The 13,040-nt window shown below is 44.7% G+C and overlaps 1 protein-coding gene across 3 annotated transcripts; it reads right to left on the bottom strand.

The window, feature by feature from the left end:
* Positions 1 to 3,258: 3,258 nt before the first annotated feature.
* On the bottom strand, positions 3,259 to 10,535 carry SRSF4 (serine and arginine rich splicing factor 4). Of its 3 annotated transcripts, XM_035345645.1 has the most exons (7): positions 10,295 to 10,526; positions 8,983 to 9,125; positions 8,436 to 8,678; positions 8,002 to 8,114; positions 6,038 to 6,252; positions 4,861 to 4,944; positions 3,259 to 4,702 (listed from the first exon to the last, which is right to left on the bottom strand). In XM_035345645.1, exons 3-7 carry the CDS (start codon positions 8,464 to 8,466, stop codon positions 3,907 to 3,909), a joined length of 1,239 nt encoding a protein of 412 aa, XP_035201536.1. In that variant the 5' UTR covers positions 8,467 to 8,678; positions 8,983 to 9,125; positions 10,295 to 10,526; the 3' UTR covers positions 3,259 to 3,906. The 3 variants fall into 3 exon arrangements, with proteins under 3 accessions (XP_035201536.1, XP_035201534.1, XP_035201537.1); XM_035345643.1 differs by lacking the exons at positions 8,436 to 8,678; positions 10,295 to 10,526 and adding an exon at positions 9,450 to 9,493; XM_035345646.1 differs by lacking the exons at positions 8,002 to 8,114; positions 8,436 to 8,678 and having other exon boundaries at positions 10,295 to 10,535.
* Positions 10,536 to 13,040: the final 2,505 nt, after the last annotated feature.

Below are 13,040 nucleotides of genomic sequence, written 5' to 3'. Positions count from 1 at the left end.
CCCCTGCTCCGGCTCCGGCCCCGGCTCCGCTGAGGGCAGGGAGGGGCCGGGGCGGTGTCGGGGGCGGGACGGGGGCGCTGGGGGGACTGGGAGCACTGGGGACACTGGGAGATACAAGGAGCACTGGGGGGGACTGACAGACACTGGGAGTAATGGGTACACTGGGAGCACTGGGGGACAGTGGCAGCAATGGGGACACTAGGGACACTGGGGACATGGAATACTGGGGGCACTGGGGGATGCTGGGGGCACTAGGAATACAGAGGGACACTGGGCACTGGAATACGCTAGGGGCACTGGGGACACTGGGAGCACTGGAGGACGCTGGGAGATGCCAGGGCACTGAGGGTTATAGAGGTGCTGAGAGCACTGTGGGCACTGAAGCACTGGGGACACTGGGAGCACTGGGGGTTATCGGGGTGCCGGGGACACTGTGGACCTGGGAGTACTGGGGATACTGGGGCAGGGGAGTGCTGTGGTACTGGACACATGGGGGATACTGGGGCCTGTCGCGGAGCTGAACAACTCCGGCTTGCCAAGGGCCTTGCAGCACACAGGAACCCGAAATGGTGGTGGGGAAGCAGAGCCCCCCATGGGTATCAGCGGTGGCTGAGGTGCTGCCCTCTGTCCCATCAGTTATTAATAATCACCCTCCTCTCTGCTTTTGTTAAACTCATTTTTTTTCTCATCCAGGAGCGTTGGTTTAGTCTATATTTGAATTTTGAAACAATAAAAGAAGCGGTGGTATTTTTTTATGACACTTTTTTTTATTTTTTCCTGTAGTAAGACGGGGAAGAGTATGAGCAGGCCCCAAGCTGTGACAACTTAAACGCAATGGGAGCTCAGGAAAATAATAAATGAGACTTGCAACGGCTCATTTGAAATACACATCGTAATATTCCTCATCCCTAGACTGAGGCACATAAAACAGCCATCTTTAACTCAGAGAACAAATATATTTCTCCCCTCATCTGCATCAGCAAGTTATATCTAAAACACGGGGTTCTACGGGCTCAGGGTGCTCGCTTGGTATTGCCTAGAGCCCCATTTCAGGGCTCCTCACATTGCCCCCAAGCTCCTCCTTTGATTAAAAAGCACATCTTCTACCCCTTGCTAATTTGCTTGCAACAATCAATCATCTGCTTTGAAAATGGCAGGATCAAAAGCGGGGAACAATGAATTACATCCAGAAACTGCACTGATTCCCTGTTGCACGTACAGAAACTTCCCTGCAGGGCAGGTGCCAGCTCCTCCTGCATGGCCCAAGGTGCTTCTTTGTGCAACCTCAAAGGCGTTTTGTCTTTCTTGGTGCAGAGAACATCTCTTACTGGGCACGACAAATGTTTACATCTTCACTAAAGGTTTTTTGCGTTCCTCCATCTTCAAACACCTGTCCTCAGGTATTTGGGGGAAAACACTTCTCCCGCAGGGCTAACAAGCACCACCCTAAAAACAAGCACACTTCACTGCAAGCAGCCTTGGCTGCCAGACAGCAAAATCCAGAGTCACTTCTTAAAATGTTTGCCTAGACAATCATTTGCAGATTTGGTTAAAGATAATTTTTAAGCTAATTATCCCCTATTAGCAATCATCTTGCCTCGTTTGGTTTGTTTTAAACAGCAGAAGGAATTGCAAATATTGTGAGTGCCTACGATGTTAAAGCACTAAATACATAACTGAAAGTCTCAGATTTCTGAAGAAATTAAATATCATGTCCCCAGAGCTTTCTCACACTGCTGTGGTAATATGACATTTGATAAAGCCTGAGCCACTCACCAAGCCCTGACCCCTCTTAAACTCTACAGAAATATTTTGTGTTGAAAGCTACTCTTGTGATCTATCACCCTTTCATCTTTTTAATATGGCAGTACAAGTTTCAAATGATCAAATTAGACAAAATTACTTGCTCCTACGAAGTTAAAAACTGGCTGCAAAACAACCGCCGTCAGAAGTAAGGATAGCAGTTTGAAACTAGCTACAGAAAAGTTTCTGATAAAGCCATAGCTAACCTTGCTTCCAGACTAAGGAAGAACTAAAACTGTGCTTTGCCTGTTATTTCTGGGGGCTCTAGAAGGCAGAGCAGGGTGCTGGGGATGTCTGTTCTTCATTCAAAGCCAATACAGGAGCTTGTAGAAAGTTCAGTTTTAGTAATTTGCTAATGGTACAGCCATAAAGCTGGATATTATTCAGGATCATTTACAGTACTTCTGCTAGAAGCTGCCCTTCTTTCTCCCCAAGTCTTGAGGGATGCTGGGGACACACCAGGAGAGCAGCACACCCATCACATTCTCAGTGCTTTCAAGTCCAGAGCTCCTCAGAAGGACGTCCTGCACAGGTTTCTTTTGTAAAGGTTTCCCCCGCAGCAGAGGTGCTTTGTTAGGAAGAAAAACTCCTGGAAAATATGTTGAGAAGAAACGAGCTGAGGCTCTAGCCTCAACTCCAAATCGCCCTGTGTGTAACTAGAGAAGATGGATTCACAGCTGCGCAGTGCCCAGAACAAAGGCTTGTTGGTGCTATCCATGCTCGTCCCGCCTGGTTCAGACTAACACCTTCTCATTTATAAAGTCACGGTTTGTGACTGAAATCCCAAACTCACAATCAGGGATTGTGAAATCAAAGGACCACCAGAGGTAAGCAGCTGGAGTAGCTTTGTGTCCTCCTGCTGAGTGCGCTAGACTGGAAAAACAACTGTAAAAGCATCGTGCTTCTTCCCCCTTCGTTTCTCAGAGGTGCCATAAGAAAGGCCAACTGTGCAAAAGAGGAAACAATTGAACTGATGTTTGACAAAATAAAGCAAGAAGCAGAACAGCACGTTCTCCATGCCAGCCAGGCTTACCTTCAGCGTCAGCTGTATAAAGAGTAAAATGTTTTGGGACAAACAATGATTTCAGTTGACTCGAGTCTAGCAAGTTAAGTGGTTGAAAAATTTTCTTCCTTGTATTATGGAAGCTGAAGCGCACTTCATTTCGTTTATACTGACAATGGAAAACAGGCTTGTCACCTTCATTATTGTTTCTGGTTCATTTTCATGTATTCTTCTCATTGCAATGTTACAGCTCTAAACAACGCAGTAAGTGTTTCTAGAGAAACAAGTTATTTTAACTGGATTGTATTCAAGTGCCATGACTACACATAATATTAAGTGGCTTTCTAAGAGAAGAACCCATTCTTTAAGTAACTGTTCTGCACGTTCAAGCTCACACCAATCAATATAAAGCAGCGACAATCACAACACAACTTCATGTAACCACCGTCAAATGTCATCAAGCAAAAATAGTCTTTATTCAAATTTCATGGAAACAGGGATCACTGTACTTTGCAAGACGGGGAAAAATAAAATAAAAAAATTTAATATAAAACAAGGATATTGTCACAATACCAGAATATGGAACTCTACTTTTCCCTACAGATTACTGCAAGTACCTTTTCTTCCCCCTTTTGACTGTGCTATTCACAACTTTAAGTCCAAAAATATGAAACAAAAGTAGTATGAAACTTAAGACTAGCACTTCCACTAAATGGCATACATCAAAGGGCATCAATTGACGGGCAAAGATTGTTGAAGCCATCATACCTACCTATCAGTCATCACCGCAATCTCATAAACCCACCAAGGTGCACTGCTCATTCTCTGTAAGGCTCTTCCTGGAAAACAGGGCAATTTCGGTGCTCTAGGAAGAATTATATTTAAAGAGAACCTTTCTACAGGAGAGTACATGAGCTGAACAGCCTTGCACCAGAGAGCATTACAGGGAGGGAACAGTGCAGTTAACAGTGAGAGACACACCGTCAGGGTAGTTAAAAATATACAGCATTGACATGTTTTCTACTTCAATCACTTGTGCTACAACTACCAAACATGTACAAAAGACTTCTCAGATCGTTCCAAGCATGGGTGAAGCTAGGTTAGGATCTGGAGCGAGACCTTGACCGTGAACGGGAGTGTGACCTAGAGGCAGACCTAGACCTAGACTTGGACCGGGACCTAGGTTTTGAAACAGATTTTGACCTGGAACGAGAATCTGATTTGACATTTGGTTTGGACTTGGAAATTGACCTAGACCTGGAGCGAGACACCTGATGGGCAGCTGCATCCTCAGCCTCACCTTTTGCCTCCTTTTTGTCAGGCTCTGATTTTAGATGCTCTTTTTCTTTGGAGACTGACCTGGACCGCTCATGGCTGTCCTTCCTTTTCTTCTTGCTACTTGGTTTGCTGTCTCGCTTGCTGCGCCTCTTGCTTTTCTCACTCTTGCTGTGGCTGCGGCTCCTGCTCCTACTTCTGCTATCATCCCTGCTTCTCTTCCTACTTTTCCTTTTGTCCTTACTGTGGCTCCTGCTCCTACTCTCATCTCTACTCTTGCTCCTGCTTCTTGCCTTGCTAATGCTCTTCTCCCTGTCTTTGCTTCTGCTCTTCTCCTTGCTCCTACTCCTCAAGCTCCCCCTCGTCTCTCCCCTGTCCTTGCTTCCACTCCTGCTCCTACTCTTACTCTTCTCCTTGCTGCGGCTCCTGCTCTTTGCTTTCTCATCACTGTTATGGACAGTGCCCTCAGATTTGTCTTTACTTTTGTTCCGTGATTTCTCTGCACTCCTGCTGCGGCTCCTACTTTTATCCTCTTTACTTGGAGTCCTGCTTTTCTCTTTTTGGCCTCTGCTACGGCTCTTGCTTCGACTACGGCTCTTGCTTCTGGAACGGGACACAGACCTGGAAGTACAAAGGCAACACTTTAGTGCAGCTTGGATTTGACTAGCACTTAAATACTGCGCATAAGGGAAAAGAAAAACTGTTTTCCCACTGCAAATTGAGGATGATGCTTCTCATTTAAGTGCGTAACCCCGATTTGCTCCACCACAAAGACATACCTGGATCTGGATCTACTCTTGGAGCGACTACTACTGGCACTGCGGCTCCTGCTCTTATGAGAATGTCTGCTTCGAGAGCGAGACCTGCAACAGAATCAGTCAGCTCAATGTTAACACATGACCACAGAGAGCTTGTGCTCTCATGGACCCACGTGGGTAAAAGCCCATAGTATTAAAGCACCTTTCCAGCAGCAGAAAGAAGAGGGTATAACACAATAAAGTTACAAATTTAGAGCACCCTTCTCCCTGCTGTTCATCCCCTGCTGCCATGTCTGCAAGCATGCAACACTGCAAATCTCAAAGAATTATTTCCCTCAGAAACCCTTTCCCAATCCAGAGTTTTGACTACAGTGAGACATTAGGATAAAAGCTCTTTGCTCTTTCAGTACAGAATGCTGTTGGGCATCACCCACAGAGGGTTTCCACTTTCCATCCTTCAAAAGCACAACCTGTTTGCCCGCAGCCTTCCATGAAACTTTAAAAATTACTTGTAAACTAAGGGTCACTGTTTTCTCACCCAGCTTTAAGTGGGACAGATACAATTGGACTGCCAATGGCATGAAATCCTCCCACCCCTTTAGCTTTTGAACACATGGGCCGTTTTCAGTGACATTTGGCAACAGGCTTCAATTTTGTAAGCAAGTTGTTCCAAGAACAGTAGAAGCTGGCCTGAATTTTGCTACAACAAAGTTCTATCCCAAAGCGGAATACGGTGCTGTGCTGAAGCTTGGTCATCCAAAGAAAGCAGTAAATCTCTAGAAACAGGGAATAGGTGGGGGTTTCCAAACCGAGAAAGAGCTGTTAGTCCTGGTGCTTGTAGCAGAATTCAGTGTTCAGAGCCGAAGTGCTAAAAGTACCTTCTGTTTCCCTCAGTATGCACAGCTCCACCTGCCATGCCGTGCTCCTCTGCAGGATAGCAAGGACTAGACGACGCAGCTGGGAGCAGCAGTAGCACACTGTTTATATACGCACGTGTTTAGCCAGCAGTACCCACGTTCACTAAAGAAAACACCTCTGAGAAGAGGTTTCATTTCCCTTTGTTACTTCCTGGTAACTAATAAATTCTGCAAACCAGATTTACTGAGAACTCTGAATATTTTCAGGGTATTTTGAAACCTGCTGCATATTCATGTAATTGCAGTTAGATTCGCCCACACTACATTATAAAGAGACATACCTTGAATGGCTTCGGCTTCTGGAATAAGAGCGGCGCCGTCTTGATCCAGGTCTGTCTTCCACTAATCTAATCTTTCTGCCATTTACTTCTGTCCCGTCCAGCTTTTCAAGGGCTCTTTTCATGTCAGAATAGGATTTGAACTCAATCACACCTTCATTTTTCCTTCCTTTGTGTGCATCTGCATATGTCACTTCCCCTGCCTGACGCATATAATCCTGGAGGAAGAGGACAGAATAACCATTGCCTCAAATCCAGAGTCAGGCTTCCAGGCTCTCTTCATCTCTGCTATGATGCTTGCATAGCCTCTTCTGGTCACACTGACATTGGCAAGGGTTTCAACCAAACAGCATTTGCAGAACTAAAGCCAAAATTTATGAGCAAGCCAAGTAGTGCACTATGATTTCACAAAGTTGGTGTGATTAGAACTAGAGGCAGCGTTGGTATTCTGAAACAAATAATCTAACGTCTCCCAGTATCTAATATCAATATGGTCAGGACTATGATAAATTTCAAATTACAAAAGTGATTCAGGAAATAAAACGCTCTCTAAATCACGTTTTCAAATGTAACTTGGGAGAAGTAATGTACTTAAAGGTTAAATATGAAAAAACGCCTCACACAGGCAAGAAGGCTATCGGCAAGCAGACTTCGCTTTTGAATTACCCAGGTCATTCATCTCATTCTGCTGGAAGAAAACCCCACACAAATAAGGGCTGAATTGATCTCCCTACTTCATGCTACCTGACCTCTGTGTTTCAGCTACTACACACACATCTGCCCTGCTCAGAGCAAGCTGCCACACGGGGCCACCGCAGCCCCCGGGGACGTGGGCTGCAATGGGAACAGCACACACAGCTTGGTTCCCTTTGGTTTTGACCCAGCTACTCCCCTCTGAAGTACACTGAAACGAAAGCTAGTCAGAAAAGCAATGCATCCGGTAGAGGATTAATCATGCCATGCTCTACTTACAATTTTTAATACCCGAAGCAAAGACAAGCTATTGATGGTGTGAAGCATTAACAAAAGACATTGGAGGGATCTCAGTACGTACCTGAACTAGTGTTAGAGTCAACTACAGACCAGTTTGTACTACGTCAAAGTTTGTTTAGAACAATTTTAACAAATCCTTAAAAGAGAACCATAAAGAAAGCGTTCCTGTAAGAACAAGTGTTTTTAATCATTGCTGCTAGGTTTGATAAGGAAACTCTGTCTTTCTGCACCTGCTATTGGAATTCTGCGGCCTGTCCTGTTCCCCCAGTACACAACGCAGATAATCCTAAATCAACACTTCAGCGCCAGGGCACTCAGAGGTCCTGTTGTCTACATGGTCTTACCCAACACTTCCACTGCTGAGAATCACTTTCCATTCCTTCAGACTTGGAGAAAACGTTAACTTTTGGCAGAGATTTTGCATGACTGCCCATTCTGGAAGCATCCTTTCCCTAAAGCTGCCTTCAAACAGCTTTTCAGGGAGTGAAAACTCTTACAAAGGTTGTGTAAGAATGATGCTATCTTTTCCAAACTGCTCTAGCACATTAGAAGCTGATGGGTAAAAGCCAAATTGACAAGGACAAACTCCTTTGTCTCTAGTGAATCCTACCACTGGCCTGACTGAAGTCTGTTTTGACAGGGCTTAAAGAGAAGATAAAAATCACCTGTGTGTGATGTCGGTTTATTAGGGAAAAATGTCTCTCTCCCATCAGCCAACGACACCAAGCCTGCAAGCGCAACTCCCAGTGTTGCACACAACATTAACGACTTTGTATATGCAAATAACCCACCTTAAATCAATATTGATGTCATTTCTTCAAGGCTACTTGTATGCACGTGAGCACACAGACTTACTAACAAGTTGGAGTTGAAAAAGGACAGGTATAAATGAGTTTTCTTTGATGTAACAGAAGCTAACCTTTTTACCCTTTGTGCTCTTTAATAGAGAAAGGGTAAAGAAAGGGGCCCCATACCTTAAGATCTTGCCAACTGCAGCGGCTTGACAAATTTTCCACAATCAATCTGTATTCTGTACGGGTAGGAGGACCGTACTTATCTCTTCCGCTTCTTCTATAACCATATCCACCTTTAGGAGGTGACAAGCAGACAGCAGTACTTCAACTAGGGAAATGGAGCACTCACTCTACACCCCCAGACAAAAACGTTCTGCCCCATATGTTTGCAAATCCATTAAAAACTCACCCACCCGCTAGTCTAAATTCAACCCCCCTTGTATAAAATGTTACGAAGATAAGAAGCATTAAAAAGAACTATTGCGAGCACATAATTAAAACAAAGCACAGAGTTATAATTACGATAAGATTAACATGCAATTAAGTTTAAGTTATTTTTTTAAAAAAGTTTGAAAGAAGAAACCAAATTAAGCCAGTTGACTAATGTTACTTACATTGCTTACAGGTTTTCTGAATATTTGACATGAATAAAGATTTTCAGGCACCTATTTCAGATTAATCTCATCTGTCTCTAACCCTTGGGATCCTCACCACCCAGGTCTAATGGGAAAAGGTTGCGGTCGTCACATGGCTTCCTTTTTTGGTCAGCCAAGGGCCACAAGTTCAAAGAGCCACTCATGGAAAGGTAACCCAAGGTCAGCAAATGGAACAGGCAGTCATCTTAGCCTCAAAGGACTCTTTTAATTAAAACATTGAGGTCTTTGTTAAATCTATGTTAAACATCACATTGCAAATAAACCATTAAAATAGTTAAACGAAATGATAATAATAAAAATAGTACAAGAAAATGTGTTTATTCGATTTATCAATTAAAATAGTTTAATACAACAAACAAGTGTTCAGATCAACAGTTACATTTACAGTTACAAAACACTATGCACAACTTCATAGATAAAAATATTTTTTAAATTACTTTTAAAAAACAAGCAAAAATATTTTATTTAAAACAAGTCACAGATACAAATGCATTTTAGTGCTTACTGCGTCCAGAACCGTAACTGCTGTCACGCCGTGGGCCTCTGGCATGCTCAACGATCACTCTCTCCCCACAAAGATCTTTACCATTTAGCTCATAAACAGCATCATCTGCGTCTCGCAGATCATCAAATTCAACAAAGCCATACCTAGAGAGAGGGGAGGTGGGAAAGAGAATCGCTCAGAAGTGAACCGGAGGTGTCTGTACCACATACAGCTCGTCCCAGGGCAGCTCTCTGCAGAACCCCTCTGGGGTACGTCTCTCGTGACGTCCTGCAGATCCCCGAGGGGACCTCTCTTGTTCCATCCTGCAGATGAACACCAGCTGCACCCTGGCTGTCACGGCCACGAGCACTACACCCACCACAGACGGTGCTCTGCTGCTCTGTGCAATACATCTGCTCAACAGCAGTAAGGCTGAAATTGCATTCAACAGGTACTGCAGTTTATATGTTCCATGGATTAAGATTTACCCTGATTTTTGAAGAGCCTCTTGTTCCATTCCTGGTTCTGTTGGGCAGCTACCACAATTCCTGCTCTTTAAATGGAAACACTCAACCACTTCTGTAAATACACAACATGCTCATACAACAGATCCTACACCTGTTGAAAAATCCACGGCTTCCCATACACTGCTGAGAAAGCGCTTTATGCTCAGCAAGTTTCTAATATCCTAGCTTTTCAGACAACATGTAAAGTCCAAACCTTGCTATGGGACTTAAAACCCAGCAACAGTAACCAGGAACAAGTTCCTGGGATGAACCAAGAGTCCAGCTGTGGCCAAGATGCCTTGCAAGGGCAGCACTGGGTGCAGGTCCAGAGGAAAACAGAGAAGGTCTGTGTTTGAAAACATTCACATCAACGTTCTGGCATTTGTTTCCTACTACCAAAAAATGCAAAGACGCCTGCAGACCACTGCTTGCCTGGGAAGTTAAAGCCGGCATTTTCAGCTTCATCTTCAGAGGTGCCACAGACATCAGTGCAAACGTCAGGCTGCTGCAAGCGCCTAATCCCTGCTGGCTACGGATCTCAGAAGACTCAGTGCAGGTTTCTTAAATAATTTCTTACAGCTGATGCTCAGGGACAAGCTGGTGACTTGCTTACGGTTGCAGAGCAAATTCACCGGAGCACTGGAGTAGAACTCAACCCTGCCAGTTTCTAAACGGGCAGAGTTAAACACCTACTTTAAAAAACAACATTGTGTAATAAAATGCCCATTACCCAAATGGGTCTGAGCAAGAGGACAGAAAGCATCAGAGCACTGTTTTTCAGAGTTCAGCGCCTACCTGCAATTGCAAATCATTTCTCCTTCACTTACCTAAGACCCAAGTCCAGGCTTCAGAGCCTCCCGTGCGATAGCTGGTGATACTGCAGCCCTGTGCAGTACCGGAGCCTCTTTCCAGCTGGCTGCGACCTCTCTGGCTGCTGTGGGCACACACAGACCCTGAACTCGGGTCTTAGCAAGCCAAGGGAGGAAATATTTGTGAGTTCTGGTGGTTTAAGTCATCCAGAATAACAAATCCACGATACAAAGATGTTGGCCTCCTCTTTGTGGTCACTTAATTTTTAAGCATTCTCACTGCCTCCAACTAGTGACGAGCTGCCAGCAGCCAGAGCTTTGCTGGGTAACGTTACCCGCATTAACCAGAGAGCTAGGGAAGAATCCAGAGATCGCAGAGAGGTAGCTGCAATCTCATGCAAGCTCTATAGCTGCACAAACAAAATGTGTGATTGATTTATAACTGAAACAATCACAGTCATTATAAATCCATTCCAATAGGACATTCCTTCTCTCTTCAATTCCAAAAATAGAGCAGAGAAGCTCTTAAGTTTAAATGAGACGTCACCTAAAAGCAACTACTTACAAGGTGAAGTGCCTGGTAGGCACCTGCCGTGCACCTTCAAGACACTTAGTTTCCAGCCAAAGAAACACGGCTAGCGTAACGGAGGGATATCTGAGCTTGGTCGGAGCACAGCACTGAACTGGCTCCTCTCAAAAACACCCCCAAGAAGTCCCCCGAGAAGCTCACAGTCCCCCACATCGCACACTGGACAAAACATGGCCCTGTCAGCAGCAGCCTGCAGCCCAACATCCACAGGCTGAGCCCAGCCACTTGACCTCCCTCCCCTGGGGGCTGCATTTTTGTTGTTGTTCCCCCCAGCGCTCCCAGGAAGGTCCCACCGAGAGGATTTTGTCTCGATGAAAGCATTACACTTCTCCTCCTCACCTGTTCCAGAAGGAAATACTTAACATTTACCCTGTGCTGTTTATATTCACCTGGGAGCACATAAAATGCAAGTAGCCCTAGAATAAGATGTTACTGCAATAGAAAAGGAAAAAGCAGGATTTACAAGACAAAACTTCCAGTTAACAACAAATAAAAAAAAACCACAGGACAAGCTTACACAAACCTTGAAAGAGATTGCTGGCTATTAAAGAATACTAAAAATCATATCCCACACCACTCATAAATGAAAGTAACACCGCTCCACCTGTTAAATATGTGTAATATTGCACTGTATGATCCAAAACCGTGAATCAAAAACTTTCAGAAGCACAGTTTTACACCACAGAAAGACACGACTGCTGACACAGCTTTAACTACAGCAATCTGAACCCGCTGTTATATGACAGCAGTGCAAGTAAATCTTCTTTTAAATGTCTACTATTACTACTTCATATGCGGCATAAAACTACTTACTAAAAATGTCAATGCAATTTACTCCAGATAATGTGAAGCTACACCATTTTCTGCTCATGTATCAAAAAGAGGAAAAAGCTACCGAAGGCTGTCCTTATACCAAGCAATTCCAGCAGACTTGATGTCCTAGAAGTTGTTTTTTCCTTAATAACCCAAAAAGAAGGAAAATGCAGTTTTCTGAAATTACTTAATACCTGAAATAAGAGGGAAAAAAACCTCGTTTTTGTCCCCTTTTGGCTGCTCCCCACCTAGTGCTGTCAAAGCCCACCACATCCTTCCCAGCTGGCTCCGCAGCCCCTCCACGCCAGCCTGCCCGAAGCCCACCTTTGCCAATCACCAGGTGCCAAATTTCCCCCACTGCTCATGACTGGGTAGAGCCCAGAGCCCAAACCCCATGCCAGGAGGACCTGCGAGCTGTTCCATCTGCCCTTGCCTGCTGGATGCCCACAGGATTCCCAGGAGCGCCTCCAGTCCAGCCAAGCTCAACCTGTGACTCCACGGGCTGTTCCTCAGCTGTTCTGCAGATCCCAAGGAGAAGGAAGAGACCTGGCTCAGCTCTTGTCCTGCTCTCAACAGATCAAGCTGGCAGCTTCCTTAGCTTTATACGACAATTGCTTTGTGTGGACAGACACTGCCAAAATGAACTGGGCTCGTGGCACCTCACCATCCCCTCTGGATGAGTGAAATCGGGCAAGCACGCATCGACACAAGCAGCCACGGAAGGAGAAGCACATGCAAAAATCAAGTCTTGGCTTCAGTGCTGTTTGGAACAAAGAATGCAATGCTTCCAGCCCTAAAACATACTCTTGGAAGCTATTTTCTTAACAGCCTACGGTCTGTCCCCATTCTGCGAGTCCTCCTGTTCAGCTGAGGCTACAACCAGGAGTGGGAGAGTCTGGGTGTCATCAAGTAAAAGTCTCTTCAGACAGCTTGAAACATAACACTCATTTAAATGAGTTCCTGAGGTTAAAAACTCTGAAAATATTTAAGTTGCAATACTTAACATTTAAGCATAATTTAAGATTTGGTAGTGATTCTTGGAAGTTCCTGCGCTAATGACAAACATCGCCAACAACTTCGGGGCTTCTAACAAAACTGAACACTTTAAAGCAAAAGAAAATGAAAATCTCAGCTTAAAATGAATAAAGGAAAAAAAAAAAAAAACAACAACACTGGAATTGGAAGGTCACCCTTCTGTCATCTAGGTGCACCGGGTATCGCTACATAGTGACAACAACTTCAATTTTTAGAACTCGCTGCCCTCACTGAAGTGAACGGGCATTAAATATCCTGGTGGGAAAGGCCCAGGGAAATCAGATCACCTCTCTTTAGGCAACAGACACAGATTTTGAGCCTGGCTAG

Source organism: Oxyura jamaicensis, chromosome 23 (genome assembly GCF_011077185.1).
Source record: "Oxyura jamaicensis isolate SHBP4307 breed ruddy duck chromosome 23, BPBGC_Ojam_1.0, whole genome shotgun sequence".
Taxonomy (NCBI): domain Eukaryota; kingdom Metazoa; phylum Chordata; class Aves; order Anseriformes; family Anatidae; genus Oxyura; species Oxyura jamaicensis.
This window is presented reverse-complemented; position numbering and strand designations above follow the sequence as displayed.

Bases quoted from the DNA above. Each gene is read 5' to 3' on its own strand.
- SRSF4 (XM_035345643.1), bottom strand. From the start codon at position 9,478: ATGGAACAAGAGGCTCTTCAAAAATCAGG. The intron at 8,115-8,982 runs GTAAGCACTAAA...CACCTCCTAAAG, and splicing joins CAGTTACGGTTCTGGACGCA to GTGGATATGGTTATAGAAGA. The intron at 4,703-4,860 runs GTATGTCTTTGT...TTGTACTTCCAG, and splicing joins AAGAGTAGATCCAGATCCAG to GTCTGTGTCCCGTTCCAGAA.